Raw genomic sequence first — 24,274 nt, 5'->3', positions numbered from 1 at the left:
AAATAAGGATATTTCTTTCCAATTAAAATGATTGATTTCACTTAAAAACAAAGTAACATTTCAGTTTTTAATTATGCACACCCTTATCAAATATGAAGAGATTTTTTTCCACACATTTTATTTAACATTCGAAGAGTGTAATATAACAAACATTAATCATATGCTGATATATTACCAACCCTAATAATGTTTTCACCTTAATTTGACAGAAACTAATCCATCAAAATATCCTACCATCTTTGTTACTTCTAACATTTAATAATTTGGAGGCCCAAAATAAGAAATCTGTTTTCTTTGCCATGTTCAGCCACCTTAAGGTGATATTAAATTCACCTCTCAAATTTAATTTAATGTCAATGCATCTTGGGCTGGCAGACAAGATTAAAGATCTATGCTGTCATGTCTGTTAAAAAATAAAGCTATCTCTAGGAAGACAGCTTAATATCAAACATGTTCATGCTCAGGAATGAGATTACGCATTTCAGATAAATGGATATAACCTTTTAAAATAATGCAAAATAAGGTTCACATAGGAACTTATGTTTCAAAGAAATGAAACTTCAGACCTTCAGTCTCCTCGGAACAGAGAACTGCCACCCATATCATGAGGCACAAAATCAGTGCCTTTGACTCTAATGGAACCATTTTCCTTTGATTTGATAGACAAGACTTGCTTTTGATCATTTCCTAGTCCACTAATCAATATCATTGGCCAAGATGACAGCACCAATCATATCTTCAGTTGGCACAGAAAAGGGAACTCTTGCTTGCAAAACCTCAAATACACAAGTTTGTTATGTTCAACAATCTCCAAACAGGGACCAGTGTTTTATATCTAATGCTAATGATCCTACAAGTCTCACAGAATTTACATTTACCATGTTTTATATTAAAAGAAAATCAAATCACAAAAAGCTATTTTAAGTTTTTTTATTATTATTTTTTCAATTAATGGTGGAATACAAAAAATAAACATTGCTATTTTAAAATCAGCACACACACCTTTAAATGGGTACATGGACATCTATTTCAGACCTTATGCCAAGAAATAAACAAGGAATATTATTAAGTATAGTAAAGATGTTTAAATAATGTTAATACTGTACAGAATGGTGTGCAATGCAGCTTCTGAAGGAATCCTAAGCAATTTTAGTATTAAGCTAAAGTAGCCAATTCTTATTTAAAACGTATTTATCCTATTTGCAATGTTGACTGATCTCATAGTGACTCTGAGCAACATACAATATTAAAAGCAAATTAACAACACTAAGAAAATAAAATTGCATGTATCTGGAAAGAGTAAAAACAACAGCTCATCAAAAGAGCCTGCTACCCAACTTAATTCAAAGCTGGGTGAAATGCCACATTTGAAGAACCAGGTTTGAACAAGACAAATACAAATCCCAAGGAGGGGGATGTTGTTCCAGATGTCAAGCATCATGATATCAGATGACACTTTGTAATAGAAAGACCCAAAGTACATCAACTATCATAACAGGACATGCAGATACTGAGGAAGACAGATCTCTCAAAATGTAATGCTTTTAAATCTAGATGTGATTGGACAGTGAATAACATCTGATTAAAAATGGTTGGAATTAAGAACAATATAGCTTACTCTGCAGATGGACACTTTCCCCACCTTCATATAATTCTCAATGCTTCTCCCAGGACACAACATATGGCCAAATATAATTCTGAACCCATATCAAATGCAATAAAATTCTGCATTAATTATGAGATTCTAATTGTTTTCCTTTTTTTTTTAAAGAGAAACATTATTGGACAGGTGAGATAATTGGATTGAGGGTGTAAATATGGAGAATGTATGAAGATCACAATATATGAAGATGACATTCAAAAATAAAGAATATGAGTTGTTTCAAAGGAACCAATTCTCCTAGATGGAGACATGCAGGGCTGAGGACAGGAACTCTGGAGTGGGAAGGGAGTTGGACTCCTTCCAATTTTTTAAATTTAATTTTATGAATTGAGTGTGTAGAATATATACTTAATCCCAGTTTACTGAAGCTGCCTTTTCTGAAAAAGCCAAATTATACATCTGATCCAAAAAAAGTTATACATCTGACTGCAATAAGAGATCAATTCGGTTTTATAAAAACATTAAAGTAATGTTGACTTCAAAAGGGAAAAGGGTAGGAAAAGAAATGTTACTTTTGTGTTGAGAACATAAGATTGCTAAAATGATTTAAATGTACTATTTTAAAAGTTAAAAAAAATCCTCCACCTTGGTATAGTTAACTATATGCTAACAGTTAGAAAATAACAATTGAGCCAGGCCTTCAGCTCATTAGCATATTGTTTCAAAATATTTGCCAGATTGAGGCCTGTGTTCTGCATAATTGGCAGCAATGTCTTTAGGCACTTTTAGTCATATGGACTTGGAATGATCAGACATTGAAAAAGTGGACAGTTCAAGCTTATGGCAGTCTTTCTGAAGATTTAGACTTCAAATTAAATAAACCAAGATAGAAACAAATGTCGGGAAAATGTAACAAAGTATACTTAAATATATTCTGTACAAGATTGGATTGTGTGTGACACGAAGACTGTATGTTTCAGATAATTCTTGGTATCTTATAATCGATATGATCTGTTTAAAAATTAAAATCTTAGCAATCCTTTTATGGATCACTATACAGTCACATTAACAAGCACTGGTTTTAGGGTGAAATCTGCAAGTCAGCCAAAACTGCTATGCAAATTTGACTGGCCAGAAAAAAATATCAATATCTTTGTTTCAAAAATATAATGCCATGGAATATTTTGTATTAACTTTTTTCTAGTTACTAATTCTTTGCTGGTTTGTTTCAAAGGCGGTTCACCACAACATCATCTACTTTAGTTTGTTATGAATGCAGCTTCATGAAGCTATTCATCAATGTTGCCAGCTTCTCCACATCTTCGATCGTCACCGCATTATACAAAGATGCCCGAATTCCTCCCACAGATCTGAAATATGAAGGAAAATGGGGAGGGGAGGGGAGAGGATGCATGGTGGTTTCACAAAGACATTTATTTCTTTGCAAATGCCAAAATAATTTATTTATACTGAAAACATGCTTATTCAACCACAATGACTTTTTACTATTCTGCAAGAATATAAGCATAAAAGGAAGACCCAAGTCAAACCTTTCAGCAATATGAAACTGGGAAGAAAAACCACATGCAAGAATGTCCCGAAGGTGCTTTTCCAAAAGGCAATTTTAGTATTGCCTTTTGGACTTTCTTGGGTTTTTCCCTTGAAAGCAGAAGCTTCTTGGATAAGAAGCAAAACGTTTTCAAGGAAAAAACTGAGAAAGTTCCTTTTTGGAAAAGCATCTTTGGACAATCATGACCTGGATGATTGAGAATCTCCATAGATACAACACAATATAAATCTTTGTGATTTATATTGTTTTATTCAGTTTCCTAGTATGATTTGATTGCTTATTTAGTATCCTATGACTATCACTAAGTGTTGTATCTCATTCTTCTTGATGAATGTATTCTTATGTACACTGAGAACTTATGCACCGAAGACAAATTCCTTGTGTGTTCAATCACACAAGGAATTTGTCTTCAGCCAATAAAACAATTCTTTGGCCAAAAAAAGAATTCTGTTCTACAAGAATAAAAGAATGGAGAATGTAGCAATAGCAATAGCACTTACAATTTATATACCACTTCACAGTGCTTTTACAGCTCTCTCTAAGCGGTTTAGTCAGCGTATTGCCTCCAACGATCTGGGTCCTCATTTTACCCGACCTCAGAAGGATGGAAGGCTGAGTCAACCTTGAGCCTGGTGAGACCCGAACTGCCAAACTGCTGTTAGCCAGTGATCAGCAGAAGTAGCCTGCAGTACTGCATTCTAGCTACTGTGCCACAGTGGCTCTATTACATGTACATGTAAGGGATATGTCTATAGATAATTATATATTTTCAACAAGGATCAGTTGAGCACCAGTTGAGTACTGGAAAAACTTGGGCTCTATTACCCTAAAACCTAAAGTAATTGTGAAAAATCTCCAGTTGTCGACATTATGCAATCATGAGGTCAGAAACAGAAGAGCCTCATTTTCCATGAGGCTTATTTACCTCAGAACCAAATGATTTTTCCTTTCAGACTATTATCAATAAAAGGGACTAAATTCTGCTTTTCCCCTTCTGAATATGTTTCACTGTCCTTAAGCAAAGGATCCTGAATCATCCAGTATGTACAGTATGTCTTCAGTATATGTATTTCATCTTGAAATTATCACATTCATATGATCCAGGACTGTCAAAGCTGCTCTGGGAACCAGAAATTATTGCTTGAGTGAAAAGTTTATATTTTTGAAAGATACATGAGCAAATATTCACTATAGCCCTTATTTATATACAACTAAAACTCTTGTGCCTGTTCATCTGTTTGTAACTTTCAACTGGACGAAACAGTGCATCATAGGTCAACTGTTTTTAATCGATGTAACTCAAATGGGCTAACTTACAGAATGCGTCCTAAATCCAGGACCATTATTTCTCTGGGATTGAAATTTGGCGAAGTTGCGACTGTTTCAGCACTACCACACTACTATGGTCAGCTGCAGTCATGTGACTGTCACTTCCAACACTCTAACAGCTTCCCATAAGTCAATGGGGAAGGTAGCAGGAAGTTTAAACACGGTTATGATTTTCAAGGTCCATGCCTGCTTCTCACTAGCAAATTCATCGGAGAAGCCAGCAGGAAATTACAAATCCAAGGCCAGCAGCAGGAAAACTGGATGGGGAGGGAGCAAGGGGATGTGCAAGAGGTGGGGCAAAGGTTATGGAGGGTGTGAGGGGTGCCCAAGTGATGTGGTGAAGTCGGAGACAGTGTACAAGGGTGTTGCATGAAGAGAGAGTGTGTGTGGATGTGTGAATGGCTGGCATGAGGTACTAAGGGAAAGTGAGTGGCTGGGAGGAGACTTATCCAAGCAACTTGCAACCTTCCCTGCTGGTTTCTCCACTAACTTTCTCCCTGCAAGCTTATCACAAGCAAATTCAGTGGGGAAGCCAGCAGGAATTCAGAAATCCCTCCTGTTCCCATTAGTCCCCCCCCCCCCGCACACACACCTGTGGTCATTCTGTTGATCTGAACAATGACACAACTGAAACAATCACCCATTAGATTTCAGGTTGTCTACTTTGCATTATATTTTTGTCTATTAATTCTGAAAACAGAAGGTATTTGTCATTCTTGAATTAGTAAGTGGTTGTATCCATATATGTATAAACCACAAGCTCAAGACTCATTTTATCCAGACATATCTTAGAAAGAACTGAGACAAAGATTTTTTTATTTTTGTTTAACAAATCTCTTGTCTTACCTGTGACCTTTCAGGGATATCATGTTGTTTTCTACAGCTTTTTCAAGGAATTCTTTTTCTAGAGCTTCATCACCCTTAATGCTGCCAATCCGGAAGGGAACATTCATTCTGCTTCTGCTCTTTTTTTCCACAGGGCATCTGTAAATGTCACAGACATAGAAGCTATTACCGCTTCACTTTTTATTGATTTGTTATAATATATATTAGTTGATGTATTGAATTATTAGTGAGCTAGTTGTGTTTCTAAATAGCATGGTATTTGATCAGTCACAGAAGCTGCTTTTCTCTGCAAAACACTTATTCGAGAGATAATGACATGGCATTTGAAAACTCTGTTCAACAAAAGGACTTTTTCCAGCAGTTTTCTCCAATTTGGTGTCCACTTGATATGCTGGAGGTCAACTTTCATTATTCTTAGCCAGCCTGATCAGATTAGTACTTCTCATGCAGAGGACATATATGATCATTATGCACACCAGCTTGCATTGCATTGAACACTTAACATGTTGCGAATCAGAGTCAAAGGCTAATTAATGTGAACAGTCCTTAATTTTTCTTTTAAAAAATCATTAAGCCTTTGAAGCTTTTCTTGAACTAAAGCATAATTCTCATTAGTTAATGTAAGAGCCCTGAGAGACCAGAAGAGAGAGACTAGGCTGAGTCCTACTGATTTCCCCCAGTGTCTAATTTGAAGAAGCGTATCACCTCTGGCTCCAAGAGTAGTGTATATAAAAGTCATGGCAATTGCCATAAATTATTGGATTCACGCATGCTCTTAAAGAGATAATTGTTTTATAAGCACCAACAGTAATTAGTAACTAAATTAGAGGAGTAACATTTTAAAAAGCGGCAACAATTATTCAAAAAACTGTCATCTATCTTGTCCTTCCAAACGTAAGCTTCAAGTAGGGGAAAGGACAAGGCCGAATGGCTTAAGCCAGAATACTTTCTTGAAACATGATTATGCTTTGTCTTCAGCTCAATGTGCTCAATTTAGAAGGAATTTTTAAAATATTTGTACCTAAAGTAACCAACAAACCAAGCATCGAACTGCTAACTGTAAGCCACGCTATGGTAAGATGGGCAAGCCAATTCATTATTATATAAATAAATATAAAGAAGTAAAATATCTCTACAGTTAGTGTGATGTGTTAAGCCCAAGACCCTGAAGTTTATCCCTAGACTATCCATATGAAACTGTTGTTAAAACTGTTCGTTTAACCACATTTCAGAATAAAGATGCTAAAAAAATGAGATAGGAAGCAGGCTTGAGACTAAACTAACTCCAAGATGGAGAGCAGCAAACAAATTTCACTTAAACATGGCCAATTTTGAAATGTGTTTGAATATTGCTATTCAGTATTAATACACTTGAACATGGGCGGTTTTCTTTAGTGAAAATTTAGTCTTTAATTTTACCTCTTGATCGGAAACTTGGGGAAATAATATTTTACCTGCCAGATACCATAGCGTGAAAAAATGAGGGGGGACCCACTGGACCATGACACTGGGGTGAAAGCTGAAGTTCCCTAGAGCAGGGGTCTCCAACCTTGCCAACTTGAAGCCTGGTGGACTTCAACTCCCAGAATTCCAGCTTTGCCAAGGTTGGAGACCCCTGCCCTAGAAAGATAATGAGACAGTGGGTTTCTTCCTCTTCAGAGATCCAACTGATAATAAGTAGAACCGGAAGTGGAAGCCGCCACTTACTGCTCCTGCTATTCCTCTAAATTGGCAGAGTAGGTCCTCTCTGACCTTTTGCCTGTACTTGAACACACTGCCTGGGTTCATACCATCATAAATTTTAACATGTTGTTTGCGAACCACTTCAAGAAATGTTTCAGGACGGTTTGTTAAAAGTTCAAGAAAGTTTATTAGGGTTGAGAAGAGATCCAGATTTGAAGGGGAAAGGTGATTCAAGGTACATACATCACACCTGTCAGCCTCTCCTTAAATAATAGTTTCCTGGGTTCTACAAGCTTTATGGAATAAACACCTCATTTACTCCAATCATTACTTTCCTTTTAAAATCTGGATTTCTGCATAAATGTTGTATTAGCATGTTCTAGGCATCCAGCCAACTGTGATTCTTCAATCATAGTTAAGTGCAACATGTTAACCCACCTCTACATTATAGCTATTCTACACTTGCACATTACTTGGAGAAAACAGGCAACTGGATGTTGAAGCAAGTTGTTAATCTGCAAGAAAGCTTGTTATTTTACTCTTGAACTTCTTTTGCCAAACAGTAGGTCAAACTATAAAAGTGACCAATCTTGCTATTAGGACTCATTTATTTACTTTAAAGGTTATCTTTTTCTGCCCCTTCCTACATCAGACAAAAGTTTTAAATATCTTTCCAAAATATTTCTGCTTTGCACAGTAATGTTTCATGTGACATTTTCTTCTGTTTGCTATAGATTCATGGTCTTTCTTTTGTGTTTATCGAAAAGGACGCACAAGGCCTCTGATGTGATCATTGACTTCTTTGCTTGCCTCTAACATATGGAAAAGTTTCAGTGGCAATTTTAAGAAAGTTAATTCCCTCTTTCTTGACATGAACAGATATATTCAGGCATCAAGCCATGCCTTACTATAAGCCCCTTTCTTTGCAGTAATCATACTTACACATAGAATCCATTAGATTTGTCGATAATATCATAAATCATTTGTGATTTAATTTGGCTGAGTTTATCCATAGCCATAACACCACCATTGTTTTTTATCCACTCCAAGACCAAGCCCATGATGTAGATACTGGAATCAAGAAGAGAGGCACACCAATTACTCATTCAATTACTCTGCGTCTCTAATATAAAATATTAGGCCTTCGGAAATCTAGCATAGAATTGACTCAAAACCATGGAGATCCAAAAAAAGAAATCTCTAACTGTATATCAAAGCCAACCCAGTTCCCACCACATTTGTCTAGATCAGCAAGTGCTTCAGCAGAGCCAGCAGGCTCAAACAACTTAAGCAAGCAAGACAAATGATAAGTCTCTAAAGTTTCTCACACTATAAAGACAGTGTTTCCCAGCCTTAACAACTTTAAGATGGGTGGACTTCATTTTCCAGAATTCCATGGCTGGCTGTGTAGCACTATCCCCACCTATCCATTGAACTAACTATCCATCCCTTTCTTTCATGCATATACAGTAACATGTTTTTGCAAAGCTACTTGCCAACAACAATTACTAGAACTCAGTAGCTTTCATGCATTTTTATCAGCTGCCATTTTCAAAGAAAGTTATTGCATGGAAATGAAAGCATAAAATGCCAGCAATTTGCTTAGCGCGATTTTAGCTACAAAATTGCTGAAGCAGGGACCTTTCTTGTGGACTCTGTTTTGCAAAATAATAAATTGTGTGCATGTTTGCAATACTTCCAAAAGGTTTTCTTTTGCTATAGTGTTTAATGAATACGTCAAAAGCTATTAGACTAGCATTCTCCAATCTTGGGCCCTTCAGAGGTTGGGATTGCCTTCCATTATTAGCACAGTCTCAGAATTTTCACACAATGTGACCTTTAAATTTGTCTTTAAAAAGCACAAGAAGCCTCCATCCTAAACGCTTTTAATTGATTTGGAGGTAAACATTTGTACATTTCTGAACAATGCAAGAAGCTGAAACCGAATAATATCTACCACAATCACTAGTATGACTACTGTACACTAGAATTTCAAACAATTTCAAGTACCTTTACTCACAAAATCTCCCAACAATCCTTTCAACCTACTCTGAAAGGTATTTATTATCCTCTTGCCAAGGTTAATGGTATTCAAAGCCTCTGAATACATTCAGGGCCACGGAAGGCTTTCAACCAAAATATTCCAGCTTCCTAGCTACTATGAGAAGTACTCTGTTCACTGAATTTGAGGACTATCGTATTATTATAAATCAACATTCTTGGGACCAAACTATTGTCCAGCATTTAACGGTATTAAAACCAACAGTGTCTTCAGTCTTTCAGTGGCCAGTATAGTCTTATAACTGCCCCAGTCTTTAGAAGCTCTATGCTCAAAAGTTAAAATTCTTCACAGAGCTGGTGCACACTTAGTCCCTGTAAAACTGGTCTCAGATAATGTGGCTTTTTCAAGTGAATGCTCCAAAGAAGCATTGTTTGTGAAACAATGTTTAAACTAACCATTTTTTTTCTTTAAAAACATTACAACAAGAAGAACAACTGTGACAAAAGAAAGCAAAGATAGTACCGACAGTAATAGGTGCCTTGGGTGCAATTCCAAAACATCTGGAGCACCACTTGAACGCCAACTGCATTGACAAAATCACCATCAGTCAATTACAAAAGGCAGCTTTATTTGGAGCAGCTTACACCCTGCAAGGATACCTTTTATACTATCAAACAACATCTGCCTATCCCAGGTCCTTGGGAAAGGCTTGATAGGTAGATAAAAATGCCAAATACAGTCTAAACATCTGGCTTATTATGTGATCAGCAATAACAGTTTATTATTGTTCATTAAACTTGCATGCTGCCCCAACTCTCAACAACTCTGAGTGGCTGAAACCATGTAAAACCTTACAAGAGAAATATTGCCATCCCCTAAGATTTTGCTGGCCTTTTGGCTTTTTATTGGCAGAATATAATCTACAAACATTGATGACAGCATTCAGTTCATGAGCTTTTTTTTTCCTGCCTCCCTGTGCACTCTTGCTAAGTCAGATTTGCTTCTCCCTGTTGGCCAATGCAGAATCCTTTCTCCACATTGAGCTGAATTTCAACTAAGCTTCCCTATTCCCTAAACAGATGGGAGGGGGAGCAGAGAAGTATAACTGAATGACCCACTTTAAAGCCACACTGCCAGTTTCAGTGCTGTCCCTAAAGCAGGTTTACTCATAGATTTAAATATCAGGCAAATCCTTGTAGCTAGGAAATGAGATTTCTTCTGGGGTAAAAAGGTTATTAATATCTACCCAGAAGATTAATGTCAGGAAGGCAAGTCCACTATTGACAGGAAGTTAAAATGATCCACACTGCAGGAATTTAATTCAACGCATCAGACTGCCAACTCTTGAACATTTAATTCAGGATCTTGGCAACCGACACTGTCACTAAAAAGGAAGAAAAGTAGTAGGCAGAACTGGAAAATTAGCCAATCTCTAGCCACATACACGGCACGGTGAGTTTGATTTTAAAAATAAATTTGGAATGCACATAGCCAGCCAATTTACTGGTTAATAATGATCATACTAGAACATGGTATGTTCTGCAAATATGCTAGTACAATTATACATTTATGTATCATGTGACCAAAATCTTTACCAAACATGTTGAACTTAGAAATTTGCAGTTGATCAGCCCCAGAAGAAAGAGAGGGCTGCCCTGTCCTACTGTATTATGTAGTACAAAGAACTGACTGTTCTAGAGTTAACATTTCTTGTAGCACTCAATTTTTCTGAAATGTTTTTCAAAGGGTTTAAGAGTTTCCCTCAAAAGTAAGCTTAGCACAATAGGTTTTGTGTGCTGGTACTAAATGGACTAGATAGGACAATACATCCAACATTCACCAAAAGGCGAAAAGGGAAACACTAAGCCAGGGTTTGCTTGCCATTTGGGGCCACAAGGAAAAATTATTTCCCTTCCCTCCATTTCTTGATAAATCTAGATGAGGAGTAGCCATCTGGCACCATAAAGTCTAAAGCTATAGTATATGTAGACTCAGAAAGAGTGTGGTCCAATTCTTTTGAGGGTACCAAATTACTTGATTCAGTTAAAGCGAATCTCTACTTAAATGCCATTGGATCCAGAGCTAATGGAATGGCAGCCACTATCATATTAGTTTGCTTGGTTGATTCATATCTCAACATTTCATTCTGGAGCTCAAGTTGGGATATATAGTACTACCTCCTGCTTTATGTCACCACAGCCAATCCTGTGAGGTAGAAAGTGACTGTCTCAAAGTTCACTCAATGAGCATTTATTTCAACCGAGTGTTTGCAGGTGACATATAGAAGAGTATAGTGTGGAAGGAAACACCCAGTCAAAGAGATGCCTGGGTTTGTTCTGAATACATCTTGGTCTCTTTCAATGTATTGTTGGGCAATAGTCAAAAGGGAACAACCATAAATAAACTTCATTTAGGATTCTGTTTGCAATCATTGAATTCCTATTCAGATATTAATTGTCCTCATATAATCACAACAACATGAGAAAGAGGAGACTTAACTAGTTCAAGATTGTCTTGGGACCTCTGAACGTTGAAGAACCTGCTCTATTTGTGAAGCCCTCCCAGCTTAGAACTTGACCTCACGTATGTTCTCCAACTTCTCTTGACCCTCCTTTCCCCTAATTATCAAAAAGTAAGTCAATTGTAAGAAACTTCTAAGTAATTAGAAGAACGAAATTAATATTAACTTTAGTAGAATTACCTGTAGCATGGAGGTGTGTTGTATAACGAAGAGTTTTCTACTTGCACTTTGTATTCCAACACAATGGGGCACTCTTTCAGAGCATAGCCAAGTAAATCCTCACGCACTATTACCACTGTGACTCCGGCACAACCAATATTTTTTTGGGCACCAGCAAAAATGACACCAAACTTATCATTGGGGGAAAAAAATAAAAAGAAAGATCCATTACATTTATGAGTGCATTTGCAAAACATTTATACAGTTCTAACTGCTTCATTAATGCATTGAACATATCCAAACTTGTAAATTGAACATGATCAGCCCTCAGTAAGAGGAGCAGAGGCCCTGGCCTTGGTGACCTTAAATTTGAGATCATTACATATTGCAAAATGCCTTTTGGAAAGTTACCTTTGAAACATCCACTGGTTTGGAGAGGAAGTTTGATGACATATCACAAACTATAACTGCTTTACCAACATCAGGTACAAAGTCAAACTCCACACCATGAACAGTCTCGTTAGCACAATAATAGATATAAGAGGAATCGGGATTAAGGTTCCAAGTGCTTGGGTCAGGGATTTCTGAAAAAAAATAAGATGATGGAAAACAATGGGTTGTGCTTTTTTTTAAATTTCAGCCTGTTGGTTGCATTGATACGCCAGGAATGACTGCCAAAGGTCAAATGCACTGCCAGCAAAGTTAATCTCCTACTTCAGCAAAGAACGTGTTTAAAAAAAAATACATAAGCCTCCACAACCTTGTGCAACTGCTTGGAGAAAGCAGAATCCGATAAACTGGGAGAGGAAAATCCACTTGATATGGAAAGAAAGTAACTTGACTAGCAATCAAAATAACTTTCAGTTTCAAAGTATTTGGGCATTTAAAGGAACATACTTTTTTTTAACTACAAAAGCTCCATGTGTGCAATTTATCTGATATTTCACTGTAGTTTTGAATGTTAATTCTTATTTTGAAAATCATTCAGAAGATATTTCAAACCTTACATGGTAGAGAATCTCTGCTACTCATTAAAGTAGCCAATTTTTTTAAGCCTCTGCATGATCCTGAAAAAGGATTGCAGGTACTGCAAGAGTTGCTGTAACTTGAATAAGTCAACTTTTTAAAGCAGTCACACTTTTTAAAGCTCAGTAGCCTTTAAAAAAAAAGGTGGGCTACTTTAATGAACAATAGGGAACTGCTCTGCTGAAAATTATTCTAAATTATTTTTGAAGCAAGTAAATTAATCCTTAATTACTTAGATTATTAATGCCCCTGGATATCAGCAGAATCTTTATAAATAATCATAAAATATGAGAATTACAATGCTATACTTTCTTTCTCACACACACATACCAAAATTGTTCATCTATTTACTTTGAAATCCATGAATTCCTCATGATTAGGAACCTGACATCTTAGTCAGGCAATGAGCAAAGGTTGCTGGTTTGCAACAGAAGCAAGAGACAAAAGCAAACATTCAATACCCAATATCTGCAGTACCTAGAGAAACCAACTTTGAAACACTGCAACGAATCCAGAGTGACGCAATCCATCTTTTAGAACAGGAATATGATGGTATGTGCCCATTAGCTCAGTGATAGGAAACTAAAGACCTTCCAGATATTTTAATTTCCTATCAGCCACAGTCAATACAGTTACAAGATAAAAGAACTGTAGCCCAAATTAGTTGACAGACACTAAATTGCCTACCCTTGTACTTATCAGTCTTTATATAACAGTGACGTTTATTTTGAAGATAATTTTGTACACAAGATTATTACATTGGTCATATTTCAGAATTTCAAAGACTCTTTTAAAGAAATGTATAAGTGTGAAGTCCATATTAATTATGGCTAAAGTGTATTCAAGTTAAAGAAATTTGCAGCATCCATATCCGATCCTCTAATGTTTAGGAAGGAGGATCTTGAGTCTCTGGCAGGAAAATTCCAATAACTATGTAAAGCCAAGAGGATTCAGAAAAGAAGCCAAGAATATCTGGATTCTTAATATGTTTCTTTTGTACTCGCCTGCATAATTATTCCCCTCCTCTTGCACATTAGTTTTTGGATTTTAACCAGTTACCATGCTTGCCTGACAGATCCTTATTTTCCAAAAGCAGATCTAATTTTATTACCAAGTAACCAACAGTCAAAAACAAGCAAAGCAGAGGCTCTTCAAACAATGAATGCAGAAACTGCTATTGTCTCTTCAAAGAGATCCAGGGTACCTTCCTTTGATATCTGAGAACACTGCAAAAGAAGATACTGAAAGCCACTTAATGGACAGGAGGTTTGAGTCATAACAAGGAGGCCAGGGGGAGAAATCAGTGCTCTTGGCATTTAAAGGAGCCAGCAAAGCAGTCCCCCCCTTCCATCTACAATGGAATAGTATCTGCAGGGAGATCTTTCTTTTCTGTTTTTCCAACCATTCATCTAGCTCTCCAAACAACTAGTCAAGGTTGCTTGAGCCACAGAGATCTCCACTGCATACATTGCCTGCTATTATAAAATGGAGAGATCTTAATCTTCTTTTGTAAGAAGATTAAAGACCCACACACATGGATACTATCGCTCCCACTATCCTTTCCCTACAGAAAGGTAGGGCCTATTAGGTCAGTCCACCCAAGACTGATGATACAGAATTGTTTCAAGAGACATGGGTTGGGGAGGGGTCCCCAAGGATCTGGTGGGATTATATGTTTGAGCCCTTACTTTCTGTCTGGAAATAGGAAGGTGACAAGACACATTGACTGGATTGCTCCTGTGTAGCCTCTTGATGCACAGTATTTCAAAGTGAGGGAATGTCCATTGGTTTTCTTAGGAACTCTGCAAAATGAAATATCAAGAAATACTAACAGGACCCAAGAACACCACTGGAGAAAACTAAAAAGTGAACCTAACCAACCCTATGTAAGAGCCCATATCAGACATTATATAACAACAGAACACAGTTATTTCTCCATTCTTATTATGTCTACTGCCTTTTATGGAGTGACACGATCATTTGGGGAGAGGAACAGACCACAGAACTATGTACTGGGCTGCTGTGAAGAATATGCTAGGCATTTAATAGTTTTACAAAGTTGGGCTCCAAATGAGCTGATCTAGATGTGATGGAGGCAACATCACACTTGGTTAGTGGAAGTAGCCTGATCCTGTAACTTCTGATGGAGTTGACAGCATCTTTGAGACTGTTAACCTGGCCACTTGTTGTTTTTTATTCCTGTTTTCCCTGAGTGCTGATGTCCTCCCAGGAGATTGCATGTGGTTAGTTCCATGCAGTGTTATCAACCTCTCTGAATATGTGTGTACGTTCACTAGTGTGCCACCTACTTAAGATGCCATTGCTAAACTCAATTGCCCCAGACAATGTTTTTTTTGTCCAGCCTCCTCTTTCTGTGGAAATTTATTTAAAAGGTTGCAGTTGCAAAGGACCCTGGAAGAAACTGATTATCTGGACCCTTTGTAAATGGCTTTTATGCCTAGGCACAATACTTCACCAACATTGATGGCATTTCTCAGGAATATGCAGCAGTGCTAGAAAAGACTTCCTTGAGCTCTCAGTGACTTTTAATGCCATCAATCATAGCGTCCTTTTGGACCAGCTAAAGGAAACTGTAGTAGGGAGGAATACGTGCAGAGAGAGACAGATACAGAAAAGTTGCATATGTATACGGTTCTATACTGTGAAGTCTTATTAAACAATAGAAAGAAAATAACCTAATATACTTTTTCCTGCAAGTAAGTTAACTTACTTGTGTAACTTGAAAGCTTGGGATGCACAAGGTTCACCTTTGCATATTTCTCTGCCTCTTTTGCTGCCTTGGCTGACCAAGCTCCTGTAACCACGTAATCAGCACATCTGGCTTCTTTAAGCCCAATGAGATTAAGTGGAATGCCACTGAATTGGCCAGATCCACCACCTTGGAGAAATATCACTTTGTAATTTTCTGGTATATTGCTGTGCAAAACAAAAGAAAGGGAGGAGTGATAATTCATTCATTATGCCTGGTAAAAACTGAAGACGGCATTCAAGTAGAGAAAACTTTTACAATACATTACATTACATGAATAATACATTATATTACATTACATTACAATACATTAATGTTTATTTAAAAAGTAATCACCCCAAATGTTGGCTCAATGCATAATCTTCTTCTACCAGAGTGATAAATATTATTTGTAAAATACAATGCATATATTTGCTTGTATTTTAACACTTGAAGTATCTTGATAATCTATTAGTTTTATACTGTTTTATTTTTTGTTGGCAGAATGCATAGCTATTCTGCTTCTCAAAATGCCAGATTGAATTTTAAAAATGGCTCAATATTGGATTAATAAGAATTAATTAGCTCTCTAAAAGAGATCTCCCAGAAATCAGAACTAATTTTATCAATCACTCCACTCTAGATACATCACATGCCATCCAGTTTGGAATGTGCACAGTGACAGTGTTGAAATCATGCCAGCCTCCAAGTCGATGCCACATGCAGATAAGTTTGGTAGAATCTGGTCTCCACAAAAGACAACAACTAGCAAAAGCAGCACTTGTTGGACTGAAAGAATGTAGAGGGATGCTCCTAAAACTTCAAGGCAATTTTCCAAGCTCTGTTGAAATTAAAGTATCAGCATTCCATCTCTGGAATAGATTCTGAGTGGCATGTTCAACTATTGGCAGCAATTGTGTTGAGAGTGAATCAAAATCCAGTACAGTATATGCCACAGATTGAAGCCCTATTAAAAATGTATATATTCTGCCATCATTAGCACCCAGGATGCCCTTATTAGCACCCATATGGCAAAAGAAGACATAATAGAAAGTGAAGATACTCCCAATCAGGTTATAAAGCAGTCAAAAAAAACCAGCATGAAACTCTTGATTTTTCCCCCAATAAATTTGCCTATGCATACTATAAACTTTATCAAATAGCTGTATCAACTTTTGCAGAGCAATGTTGTGCTTCAGCCCTTCATCAGTATTTAATAATACTCTTCAATGAAAAGAGTCAAGTCATACTGAATGGCAGAAGAATATCACATAGCAAAGAGGATCTGCCTTTCTATGAAAGTACCCATTACAACAATTCTCAGGACAATTGGCAGGTACATCCTCTACATAACCCTAGCAGAAAAAGGATTTTAAAATCCATTCACCGATACTCTACTTTAAATTATCCTCTTCCCAATAGTCAATATAGTGGTTTAAAAGATTGCATTGGATCTAATTTAGTTAAATTTAAATCCTGTTTAGATCAGTGTAAAAAAATGTCGACCCAAATTTAACAATGGCTAAATACAAAGAATTTAGTTGAGATCCAACCATTAATGTTAAGTACTATTATAGACATTAGATGTAACACATCAGTGTCAGTATTCTACCAGTTCAGCCCAGTTGTGGCGTACCGGTAGTGCCAAAGATCAGCTGGCAGAGAACTGGTTCACTCCAAGTCTCTCTGAGGCTTTACAGTTGGGCCGCCTGCCTGCCCCTGCTCTTAGGTCCTTTTTAACCTCTCAGCTGTTTGGCACGGCAGAGCGGATTGCTGTGCTAAACAGCTGAGAAGTGCAGCAGCTTAGTTTTTACTGTTTTAACGCGTGCACAAAGTGTGTGTTTAACGAACACACACGCGATCGCACAAGTCGCACGATCCCACCCCTGCAGCCAGGCCCACCAAGCTACGCCCACAGAACCAGTGGTTGGAACTTTTGAATCCCACCACTGTAATACATGGCTGTTACAAGCTATCATAAAACAAAAATGATAAAAGAACCTGCCTGAAAAAAAAAATGTATAACAATCCATGCCAAAAACAAATTTACAAAGTGTCCCATTTTATTTCTGTAGCAATAAGCCATACACATATAATGTTTCATTGAAACATCGTAAATATATTATACATCCAAAGGGAAAACATATATTGCAGCTACAGTATTTTCAGAAGTCAGGCTTTTAATGGCGTGAATAAACAGGATAACTCACAGGAGTTCACGTAAGCAGTTTTCAGCGGCTTTGATGATTTTTGAAAAATCAGATGTTCTGTGACTCATTTCTACAGAAAGGAAATCAAAGATATCATGTTATAAAAACACACATACCATAGCTTTTCAAATGATTGCATTTTAACTTGGCTTTCTTCAGTCAGCTTAAAAGCACCTAAGAAACTGTAAACAGAGCAGACAAATTAATTTGCTAAACTCCACAAGGATGTCATGGATAAATGGAGCTCGGGCCCAAATGAGGAATTATCTATCACATGCACCAGTGAGCACATTCTACTTACGTATCATGTTTCATATGCTCAATAGAAGCAAAAGAACTAAGGCTGCAAAAATGGGGCGCATAGATCAGCTCCCATCACGGAAAGGACTTTCAGACACAAGAATGCACAAACATTCCCATGCCCATCGAAGTGATAAAGAATAAGAATAATAAAGTGAAATAGAATAAATTTTCTATTCAGAAGAAAGAGCTGAAGCAGTTGAAACCTCAGTTCATTTCATTAGTGAACTTAAATGGGGAACAGTAACAAGGGTTGGCATTACAAGGGTTGGCAGTGCAGGAAAGCTGCAACAGGATCAAAACAACTTAAATACTGCTCGGCCTCTCTAATGATCTTTTTTTTCCCCCCTTTTTGTCCTAGAGTTTTCCCACAAGCAAAGGTTCCCTTTTTTTGGATCAACTGAGTGTTTGATCCTTTACTTGCAACATAATAACAGAGTTGGAAGGGACCTTGGAAGTCTTCTAGTCCAGTGATCCCCAACCTTTTTTATGCCACGGCCCAGTACCGGCATCAGCTGGGCGCCGCGCCGATACGGCATCAGCTGGCGCCGCCATCTTTTTGATGAAAAGTGCTTCCGGTGACCTCACCGAAGCACTTTTTCATCAAAAATGGCGGCAGTAGCCTCCAGTGAGCTTTTCCAGGTAGAAATGGCTTTCTACCGGAAAAGCTCACGAGCACGAGCGCCGCCATCTTTTTGATGAAAAGTGCTTCCGGTGAGCTTTCTATCCGGAAAAGCTCACCAGAAGCACTTTTTCATCAAAAAGATGGCGGCGCCCAGCAAACAGCGACCCGGTAGGAGTTGTTCCACGGACCGGTACCGGTCCCGGACCGTGGTTGGGGACCCCTGTTCTAGTCCACCACCATCCCGCTCAAGCAGGAGATCCTATACCATTCCAGACAAGTAGTTATCCGGTCTTTTTAAAAGCCTCTGGTGATGGAGCACCCACAACTTCCGAAGGCAAACTGCTCCACTGGTTAATTGTTCTCACTGTTAAGAAATTTCTCCCTAATTCTAGGTGGCTTCTCTCCTTGCTTAGTTTCCATTCTTTGTTTCTTGTCCTGCCTTCTGGTACTTTGGAAAATAGGGTGATCCCCTGTTCGTTGTGGCAGTTGTTTCCCTACATTTTCATTTTCGGTAATACCCAAAATAAAGATGAGTTCCTTACCAAGGACACTAATACCAAGGCCTTTATAATCCACCAATTCTTTCTGGGCTTCCAACAGGACCTGCAAAAAATATTTGACATAATTATACTCATGTCATAGGCAAATCATATGTTCTACAGAGAGAAAGTTACTTAGATTCGTTATTGTTTGCATCTTAACATGTATGCTTTAAGATTTATCCAAGAGTAAATAGTATAATTCTACTAAGATCCTAGTCAGGTATTTATTGCCCGATCTGAGTGGTAACAGTTCTGGATGTTTCTATCAGCTGAGATGCCAAAGTTTGATCATGAGCTTCCATGTTGGGAAGTATGTGCTTTATAATACCGAGTAATTTCACCATCTTTATTTCCAAGATTATATCTGGAAATAAATATTATTTTGTATGGTATTCAGCTTTGTTCGGGTATTTTCCCATGTCATACCCGAACAAAGCTGAACACTATAATATAAATACCCACGAAAACTTAAGGAAACAAACATTATTTTGGTTATACATTTTCTTAAGAAGTACAAAAAAAAAAAAACAACGCAGCTGCAGCCCACCAATTATTTTTGAAGTATCCCTACTGCCAGAAAAAAAGATTAAGAAAGAAAGCAGATGGACTTCTCCCCCAATCTCCTAGTACTAAGGAAACTGATAAAAGCACATCTTTTTTCCCACGCTTCCCCCCTAACAATTTTTATATTTGGATTTTATTTATATTGATGCTGTTTTCTTTATAATTTACATTTCATTTACTATTGTACGCTACCTTTGTCCAACAGAAAGAAAGGTAGGGTATAAATACCATAATAAATAAATAACAGAACAACAAACAAAACAAGAGCCAGAACTGGCCAGAGAGTTTGTATAAACCAGTGTTTTATAACTAATGAGGACTTCTGTAACAATTATTCTGCAATTTAACAAGTCCACAATTGCAATTGCCGTGCTGCAAGAGTTCAAACATGTGAACAAAAATTCCATGAGTGTCTGGCAGCCCAAACAGATCCATGTTCTAAAGCTAAGCAGACCACAGTAAGTTCAGCAGACCATAGTAAAATCCTCATTTACACCACTTTTACCTTGGATGAGTTATTCATAAAACAACTTTTATCATTCATCCTTCTCTTTTAGAACATAAAAAAATCATTGTCTGTTTTGTTACATTAAACTGTAAAGGGTTTGCTAGATCTTCAACGTTTGCACACTCTTTTGAGTTACTATGATTTGCTGGCTTCAATAATGGGATCATCAGCTATAGATTTGGACTCCCTGAAGATATTATCCATAGGGTTAACCTTGAAATTAACCATTTAGGCTGCCATTTTCAGAAAATTATCTATTTATCCATCCATCCATCCATTTATTCCATCCAAACCTAACTGAGAAATAAGGATGTCTTTATACAGCCAATTACACCAGTGCTTTCAGATGTCTTGCTAAACATCAAATATTATAAAAAAAATTCAGCTAGTCCTACTCAATTCTGAAATAAGACACAGTACAGTAATCCTTACTAGCTATCCTAAAGGTGCTTTTCAAAACTCAACTGGACTTTTTTTTCAAGGTGTTTTTTTTTTTTTTGAAAATATTTTGCTAAGCTTCTTCGGTTCTGACTGAATGGTGGGGAAATGGAAGGATTTAGCACTCTGGGTCTTGTTAGCACTCTGGTCCGTTGTTGAGAGTAGTTGAGGGGTTTTATCTGTACTCTCAAGGTCACCTGAATCAGAGTTACAAATGGGTGTGGAACAGTAGTGGGATAAAAAAAATTTTTTGCTATGGGTTCTGTGGGCGTGGCTTGGTGGCGTGGCAGGGGAAGGATACTGTAAAATCCCCATTCCCTCCCCACCTCACTAACCTGCTTTCCAGCTCCATTCTCCTGTGCAGCCAATCAGCTGACGCAGAGAATACATGGGGGCAGGGCCAATCAGAGGTGGTATTTGCCGGTTCTCCAAACTACTCAAAATTTCTGCTACCAGTTCTCCAGAACTGGTCAGAACCTGCTGAATACCACCTCTAGTGTGGGACCTTCTTGGGAGTGTTAAAAGGATTATGTTGTAGATAAGAGATAGGTGGTATTGTATCCAGTAGTGTATTAACCATTAAGCAGACTAAGCACGTGCTTAGGGCACCAGGCCCAAAGGGGCACCACAAAAACTTTTTATGTAGCCTAAGCTTGGCTTCATTTGTACAGTATGTACAAAGGAAGGGGCACCAAGATTTGTGAATGTGTAGGGCATCAGTGAGCCTTAATCTGCCACTGATTGTATCCCTCTCCCTCTGTTAAGAGAGGGCTGTTCAATTTTAACATCAATGGGCTCTTGAGCCTCTCTTTCAAACCAGTGGTCTTTTCTGTCCAGAATGTGGAATTTGATGTCTTTAAAAGGGGATTCAGGTTACCCTGAGGTACAGATAAACACCCAAGTGGCTTTAACAACTCGAAGAGTGCTTTGCAGTTGACTGCAAAGAATATAAATCCTTCTATTCCCCACCATTCAGTCAGAACTGAAGAAGTTTCTTGGATGAGAAATGAAACTCTGTCAAGGAAAAAAAAAAACCAAGAAAGTCCAGTTGCCTTTTGAAAAAGTCTTTGGGACAACCGTGACCTGGATGATTGAGAATCACCACAGACACTCCTTACAAGCTAGTTCACAGAGAAAATTGTTTCTTTTAAAGGGAGGGGTTGTATGTCCCAGATAAAATGTTAACTAACCCAAATAGATACCAGTGTCACTTTTTTCTAGGCCTCAGTTATTTTTTAAACTGTTTAGACACGCAAGTCTGCTGGAAAGCTGAAAAACCAGATATAAAGAGCCACACCCTCCAAATGTAATTGGATCAAGACAGCTGCTGATGCAACTTTTTGGATTAAATTGAGTTACACGGTTAGAAATTATTGTTAGCATGAATCTGCCTGAAGTTGTACCCTGCTGTATCTATAATTATGTGTGCCCTACACATTCACAAAGGATTTATTCAGTAAGAGAAGACAATGGACTTTGCAATACTCTCCTCTTTTGAATGCACAAACAAAATGATTAACAATTAGACACTCTAGTTTTCCCAAATGGAAAACAGGAGAGCCTACTTTTTTTGTACGTATCAGAATTTATGCTCTGGGGCACAACAATAACTTGAATATGCACTATTCTTAAAGCCATGAGGTGCACCAATTAGCAATAAGCTTTTGCTGCTATGCCAGAAATACAACTTGCTATCCCCATCATGACTGAAATAAAATGAAATGAAAATGACTAACAAGTTGGAGATCTGACTGGGTCCCACCAATGCTAGGAATTAAAAAGGGGGGAAATACAAAGACAAAATATCCTGCAATCGTGCAATGTGGGCAATATGTTTGTAAATATATCTTTGAAAGAAAAAAATATTATTTTTTTTCCATTTAGTAATGTCTGACTTGTAAATGTTAATGTTCTGGTTTTGTTTGTCTTTTGGACTGCATCAGATTTGGAAAGGTAAAACACCAAAATGCCAAGTTTCTATTACTTTAAACTAAAATTAAAAGATAAAGTCAATACTGTGCTAAGCATACCAGGAAATTTAGTTAATCGAGTAAAATCAGCATGCTTGAAGAGTGTAACTGAAATCCCTAACACGGAGTTTCCAGGACAACCACGTCAACAGGAGCACCGTTTCCTGACCTTTTTTGGCATCCGAAGTATTCGTGAAAAACGAAAATAAATTGGCCCGATGCAAAGGATAGAAGTATCTCCCCGTTCGTCTCTTTCCAACAACAGTCCCGCAATCAAAGCTTCCAAGCATCCTTCCAAAAGCTGCTCTCTTGAAGATGGGCACCTAAGAGAGCAACGTTCGGCATTCGGGTTGTAAAGTAATCCCTATTTAAACCAAAGGTTTACTCGGTAGCAACGCTTTTACTCTCCAGGCACAGCGGCACCCCAGCTTCGGGGCGATCCTCCTCAATTAAAAAGCGGAAAGCAACTCTCCCGCTCCGTTTATAGGACATCATCCCAGATGCCTTCGACAGTTCGGAGTACCTACCGATCGTGGGAGCTTCGCTGGTCCGGCGCCGAAATTGGCTACGTGTTTCTTAGCGTCCATGGTTGCCAGCGGCGGAGCTCCTCTGCTTGCCTCGACGATCTCCTCTCTTCTTCTTCTTAGCTCTCTCGAACTCAGAACGGCAGAGCTTTTCAAGAGGCTCTGCTTTTCTATTGGTTTTTTTCGCAGGGGGTATGGCAATTCCCCACGATCCGATTGGTCGGGGTTTCGCAGCCCGGGCCAGTTATTGACCAGTGGGCCACGAGCAGGCGGCGTGATTGTCCCGTCCTTCTTCAGTGCAAAGCTGGCGAGAGATTGCAACATCCGATCCGCCGAGGCGACCGAGGTTGCCGAGTCAGCGGCAGCCTTTGGACGAGCTTCCTCAGGCGCTCCTCTCCGCCCGCCCCTAGCTTGTGTGCTGAAAGTTGAGTTGTTGGATCTTGCTGTGAAGAATCACAACCTCCATTCGGGAGGGCTGGCTTCCCCTGGAGAGGTCTTATTCGCACGATCCTGCGGGATGGCATCGTTCCCGTTTTCTGCCAGCCATCTTTAACTTCAGTTGAGCAAATTGGGGTGGGGATGCCTGACACCAATTTGATGGGGCACAATCAGTGCCTTTTGTTGAACGTTATTGTACCCCAAATGACTTCCAGCATACTGCCCAATTTGTTATAAATGTTTGTTGATATCGGTCCTTATCCTAAATAGAAAGAAACCTTGATCTGAAACATTGGAGTAAAACAATAGGGAAGATAGTAACACCAATGATGCAATTCAGTGTTGGGCATCTACATTTATCCTGTTTCACAAAATTAACTCATTGCAAGTTTTCTTTCAAGAAAGAATGTTACAATTTCAGCCTAATGCCGGGAACTTTAAAAAAATGCTTTTATTCGGGTTAAGGTCCAATTACACAAGGATATTATAAGTGATGCAATTCTCAACCCGCTAAAAATGATGAGGTATAAGAATCAGGAAAGCCACTGATTTTTGAGCTATGTGTATTGCATTCGCAGCATATTTCATGATTGCAAAATGGGCAAACTGATGTCATAATGAAAGAACAAATGTTCTCATTTGTGATAAAGGAATCTGGCAAAACCTT

At 38.1% G+C, this 24,274-nt stretch overlaps 1 protein-coding gene across 1 annotated transcript; it reads right to left on the bottom strand.

Annotated features, from left to right (window-relative positions):
- Window positions 1-916: 916 nt before the first annotated feature.
- On the bottom strand, window positions 917-23,977 carry PSAT1 (phosphoserine aminotransferase 1). The gene is made up of 9 exons (XM_026674977.2): window positions 23,173-23,977; window positions 19,166-19,226; window positions 17,699-17,768; window positions 15,471-15,676; window positions 12,125-12,297; window positions 11,735-11,904; window positions 7,974-8,102; window positions 5,349-5,486; window positions 917-2,973 (listed from the first exon to the last, which is right to left on the bottom strand). The coding sequence occupies exons 1-9, from the start codon at window positions 23,491-23,493 to the stop codon at window positions 2,871-2,873; spliced, it is 1,371 nt and encodes a 456-aa protein (XP_026530762.2). The 5' UTR covers window positions 23,494-23,977; the 3' UTR covers window positions 917-2,870.
- Window positions 23,978-24,274: the final 297 nt, after the last annotated feature.

Source organism: Notechis scutatus, chromosome 2 (genome assembly GCF_049901735.1).
Source record: "Notechis scutatus isolate UNSWTSFEM ecotype Mainland chromosome 2, rNotScu1.2, whole genome shotgun sequence".
NCBI lineage: Eukaryota > Metazoa > Chordata > Lepidosauria > Squamata > Elapidae > Notechis > Notechis scutatus.
The sequence above is the reverse complement of the archived record's forward strand: the minus strand, read 5'-3'. Positions and strand labels throughout refer to the sequence as shown.

Excerpts from the sequence above, each read along its gene's own strand:
- PSAT1 (XM_026674977.2), bottom strand. The coding sequence starts at position 23,493 with ATGTTGCAATCTCTCGCCAGCTTTGCACTGAAGAAGGACGGGACAATC. Across the intron at positions 11,905-12,124 it reads AACCAGTGGATGTTTCAAAG|TTTGGTGTCATTTTTGCTGG; the intron begins GTAACTTTCCAA and ends CCCAATGATAAG. Across the intron at positions 8,103-11,734 it reads AACACACCTCCATGCTACAG|TATCTACATCATGGGCTTGG; the intron begins GTAATTCTACTA and ends TCTTGATTCCAG.